This window comes from Malaclemys terrapin, chromosome 1, assembly GCF_027887155.1.
Source record: "Malaclemys terrapin pileata isolate rMalTer1 chromosome 1, rMalTer1.hap1, whole genome shotgun sequence".
NCBI lineage: Eukaryota > Metazoa > Chordata > Testudines > Emydidae > Malaclemys > Malaclemys terrapin.
The window spans coordinates 351,713,287-351,718,624 of NC_071505.1; the positions used below are offsets into that span (position 1 = coordinate 351,713,287).

Here is a 5,338-nt window from a genome sequence, read left to right on the forward strand (position 1 = left end):
ATCTCCTTGATCCCAAACCAGCACTGCCTGGTTCAGGAAACATTTGCTTCAGGGATTCAGGGTGGATCAGGCCAGGAACCAAAGCACTCATGGAAACACCGAGGGCAGAGAAGAGTTGGCCACATTTGGGTGAAGATAACATCTTGTGGACACCTCCCCACCCAGTCCCACTCCCCTTGCACTCACAGTCCCCTAGCATCCTTGTAGCAGCTCCAGGTTTGCTGTCACAGCCTCGCTTAAGCTCCTACAGGTGGACATCCCCCACGCAGCTGTGTTTGGGTCCCACACACTGGACCCATGTGCTTTGGAATCGTAGCAGCATTCAGGCCCTGTCTCTGGCTCTGGGGTTCTAGACCCACTCTCGGGGTGAAGCTTCCATTCTAGCGCCTCTCTCTGGAAGTGGAGACCTGAACACTAAGGTCCTGAGACTAGGTTTTGCTCAGCTCACCCAGACTGTCCAATTGCTTCAGCACACCCTTCCCAGAGCTTCCACGTGGGCTCATTCTGTTTCTCTCCTTTGGGGCACATGATTCCTGAAGCAAACACACCCAGGTTTTGCAAAGAGGTTGCTAAAACAATTCCTCTACTTTAGACAGCACAGGAGATACCCAGATCCAGGTAAACACAATACAACAACTGTACACCATTCCTTGCCTCTGTTCTCCCACCACCCTGGAGCATTCTTTGAGATTTTGTCAGAGCCCTTTGGGGTTGAAACTCACAGCTTCTCCTCCAGCTGGAGTCTGTCTCTCTATTGCAGCCATAGCCCTGCAACCAAGAAGTCCCTTCTCCCACCCTTGTGCCTCTCTGCTGCCCCAGCTTCTTCTGGCTCATCCAGTCTCTGTGTTTTTATGGGGCTGGACCAACCCCTTCTCTTTGTGTTCCCTCTTCTGAGGAGGTTCCATTCCTTCCAAGCCCACCCCTCTGCAGAGAAGTTGGGGAAAATTGGCTTTATCTAGAATGCAGTTACTCCTTTCTTATGTCCAGGTGAGATCTTGTTCAGTGCTGTTACGAAGCGGCCTCTGGAGGGACACAACTGAGAGTGTCAATCCAGGAAAAATGGCTTAGAGCATGGCAGTTACAGCCCAAGGCTGGCTGGGGTTCCTTTATTATTAAGGCACCAAACCAGCCAAACAGAGAGGACTTTGGTTTTACCCCACTGGCTAACCAGAAGTCATACAAGCAATTCCCTTAGACACTCCAGTTTTCCAGTATTACCACCAGGGCCACTCGTTATGGGGATGAATGATTATAAAAACCAATACCCCAGTAAAAGAAAATAGGTTCTCTCGATCCCAAAGGACCAAGTCCCAGACCCAGGTCAATATACATGTCAGATCTTACCAACAAATCACGCTGTTGCCAATCCTTTCGAATCTAAAATCTAAGGTTTATTCATAAAAAGAAAGAAATAGAGATGAGAGCTAGAATTGGTTAAATGGAATCAATGACATACAGTAATGGCAAAGTTATTGAGTCAGGATTGTAGCAGGGATGGAATAAACTACAGGTTCAAATCAAGTCTCTGGAGTACATCCACAGCTGGGATGTGTCCTTCAGTTCTTTGTTCAGAGCTTCAGTTTGTAACAAGGTTTCTCCAAAGCAGTGGTTCTCAAACTTTTGTAGTGGTGACTCCTTTCACATAGCAAACCTCACCCCCCTAATAAATTAAATTAAAAACACTTTTTTATATATTTAACGCCATTATAAATGCTGGAGGCAAAGCAGGGTTTGGGGTGGAGGCTGAGAGCTCACGACCTCCTATGTAATAAACTCGCGACCACCTGAGGGGTCTCGACCCCCAGTTTGAGAACCCATGCTCCAGAGGTTAGAAGCAGAATTGAAAACAAAACGGAGGGTTTCTCAGGGCCTTTTATATTCTCCACCCTGTGGAGGACCCCTTTTGTTCTTACTGTGAAAAATTACAGCAGCAAGATGGACCTTGGAGTCACATGGGCAAGTCACATGTCCATGCATGACTCAGTTTGCAGGCCGACGCCATTGTTTACATGTTAGTTTCAACATTCCCAGGAAAGCTCAGATGTGGATTGGCGTCTGGCAAAGTCCATTCTCAGTTAAGTGTTTCTTCATTGGGCACTTACTGAGACTAGTCGTTTCTCAAGAAGCTGACCAAATGCTTTACTGAGGCTACTTACAATCAAAACACATTGAGATACAAGTACATAGTCAATATTCATAACTTCAACTACAAAAAAGTTACACATATACCGATAGCATAAACATAAGCAAATCATAAGCTTTTCATAGACAACTCACACAACAACCTTTGTACAATATTTGCTGCAAATAGATAACAATGGTTGTAACAATGATCTATACGGTCATTGTTTTTGTCAATAATGTCACTACAGGACCTGCTCACAGAATCTGGCAAGACCAGGGCCGATATTGCAGAAATGCACATTACTAAGAAATCATTGTTTCTACTATGCTTATGCAATTGCAACAAATCTTGTACAAAGTATATCCTGTCAGAGGTCAGTGGGAAAGTTATGATTTGCTAGGTATGACTCTCCTTTTTATATACATGTATCATCTTTGTGTCTGAAGTTATGATTAATGGTGATGTACTGGTATCAGAGGACCAGTGCCAGTTCGTGGCCAGAGCAATGGTGTTGGGGGGTCAGGACTCCCAGTTCCTATTCTGAGCCCTACCGCCTACTCATTGTGTGGCCTTGGGTAAATCACTTTACCTCTGCATGGCTCAGTCCGTCCATGACACGGGGATCATACTGCTAGCAGCCAGATAAAGAGATTGTAGATGTAGTGATCAAAAGCGTCACACAGAGCGAATGTTAGACTCAGCTTCACAGTTCAGGTTCAGCCCCTGGGCAATGGGTGCCCTGTAGTTCCAGATAAGGTGCAGTTTATATGTGCAAATAGCCGGCTAATGGTAGCTGTGCAGTTTATCTCCCTCCCTGTGAGCTACCAACACCACCCCGGCCTCTGCCCAGCATCCTGCCTTCCCAGATAACACAGGGGCTTGTCCTTCCACCTCTCTCAGCTGTTATCCTCCTAGCTTCAAAGCTGATCCCTTGCCCTGCCCCCAGGGCCTGGCTCAGGGCAAAGGGCTCCCAGCCCATAACCATTCCATGGATCCTGCCAGCTACAGGCTCCCAGCCGGGAGTAACAAAAGGGAACTGAAAGCTAAAGAAATAACGCACACAATGGTCTTTTCCCTCAGGACTTTGTAGGCAAGCTTTAGGGCCCACAAGCTGTACGAGGCACAATCTCACCCACCAGCCACTCAACCCTGCTCCCAACCCTCAGCTGCTTTTACGTGATTTCCTGGTATCCCTCTCCACTCCTGACTGGCCTGTCGGCCCCAGCACTGCTTGTTGCTGCACTCCCTGCAGGCTCCTTGTCAGGCTGCAGCAGATCCTGTCTCAGCCCCAGAGCAGAGGGAACTCAGCTGGTGAGGGAGACTCAGCGAGTGACGGGGGGAGAAGAGGAGTGAGCGAGAGGGTCAGCGCCTTGCAGGAAAAAGCGAAGATTTGGATGGAGCCTTGAGATGAGATGTGGAGCAGAAGCTGGGCATTGGAGGGAGAGGCAGGGCAGGGGGCAGGACATCAGAGGTCCAGTTTCCAGAAATTAGCAAGGTGGCAACCCTATGAGTTAATGAGTTGTACACAGACCCATTCCCCAGTTTGTCATGCTGACAAACACACTAATGTCAGGAAATGATTTAATGTCTGTCACTGACCCAGCACCAACTCACCACCCAGATCTGCACGGAACTTGGTCTGAGAGCCAGAGCACCAAGAGAAAAATGTAGTCCCTTTATAAGTAATTAGCCGGAGAAGCCTGTCCCGGATCTGTTTGGTCCTCACACCATAGATGATGGGGTTTATCATGGGGGGCATGAGGAGGTACACGTTGCCAATGAGAACATGGAAATGTAGAGGCACATTGTGGCCAAAACGGTATGTGAGAGAGGAGAAGAGATTTGGGATGTAAAAGACTAAGATGGCACAGAGGTGGGAGCCGCAGGTCCCAAAAGTCTTGAGCCGGGCATCCATTGTGGGGAGGCTGAAGATGGCCCTGAGGATCTGGATATAGGACACAGTGATAAAAAACACATCCACACCGATCACAAAGAATAGTACAAATAGGCCGTAGTAACTAGTGACGTGTATGTCACCACAGGCCAGCTTCATCACAGCCATGTGTTCGCAGTGCGTGTGGGGAATGATGTTTGTTCTGCAATGTGGCAACTGACTTACCAGGAGGAAAGAGGGTAGTATGATGATGCCACCACGCAGTACCACGGCTAGGCCGATATTGGCCACCACAGAGTTTCGCAAGGTGCTGGAATGTCTCAGGGGATGGCAGATGGCCACGTAACGATCCAAAGCCATGGCCACGAAGAACCCAGACTCCATCACTAAAAAGCAGTAAAGGAAGTACATCTGGGTGAGGCAGGCTCTGAAATCTATTTCCCTGGAATTGAACCAGAAAATGCTCAGCGTTTTGGGCAGGATGGACGTAGACAGGACCAGGTCTGTGACAGCCAGCATGCAGAGGAAATAGTACATGGGCACATGGAGGCTCGGCTCCATCGTTACGATGGACAGGATGGTGAAGTTCCCCAAGATGGCTATGACATATATGGCGCAGAAGGGTATGGAGATCCAGACATGGGCTGCCTCCAGGCCAGGAATGCCCAACAGGATGAAGATGGAGGGGTTGGTGAAGTCGGTTGTGTTAGAATTTGACATGGAGTAGGGGAGAAGGTGTCCAACTCTGAGGCAGAACGGAGTCTCCTGCATGTACTGTACGTTCCTCTGACTTCTTGTATGTGCCCAGGCTCTAGGGTGATGGTTGCAGTACAAATGCCTGGATGGAGGGACAAATGTTAGTATGAGACACTATATGCACTACTGGAGGCCGTTCTCATCAGATAAATTAATTATGAAACACTGACCCTACTAATGCCAATTCCATATTTTATGGTGCTCCATGTGTCAGTAATTCCTACATATTGTGGTGTGGGAATCCTTAGTGGGCACCAGCAGAATCCAGAGTGTGGATACTGGTATCCATAATTGTTCCTTAATGAATGAATACCAGGCTAGAGATCCCATGCTGCAGGGAGTTCCCTATTTAACCGGTTGATCAAAATCAGAGAGTGGAAAAAAAACAAAGCTTTGCCAATACATGTACTGGGGAAAACATCCCAGCTAGACCAAGCATCAGGGAAAAGTCCTGGGCATCATTGATAGAAGCTCCACAGAAACACCTGTTCATTTGCAGTACTGGTAAAAGAAAGACAATGTTCTCATACCTAAGAAATGGGATGGAGAATAACCTGCTCTGG

At 47.9% G+C, this 5,338-nt stretch overlaps 1 protein-coding gene across 1 annotated transcript; it reads right to left on the minus strand.

Moving 5' to 3' along the window:
• Positions 1-1,691: 1,691 nt before the first annotated feature.
• LOC128847064 (olfactory receptor 52R1-like) lies at positions 1,692-4,739 on the minus strand (the record flags this gene model as incomplete). Its single annotated transcript, XM_054046421.1, has 2 exons — positions 3,817-4,739; positions 1,692-1,713 (listed from the first exon to the last, which is right to left on the minus strand). Coding segments are annotated over exons 1-2 (945 nt in total), but the record flags the coding sequence as incomplete, so codon positions are not given.
• Between the last annotated feature and the right edge of the window lie 599 nt (positions 4,740-5,338).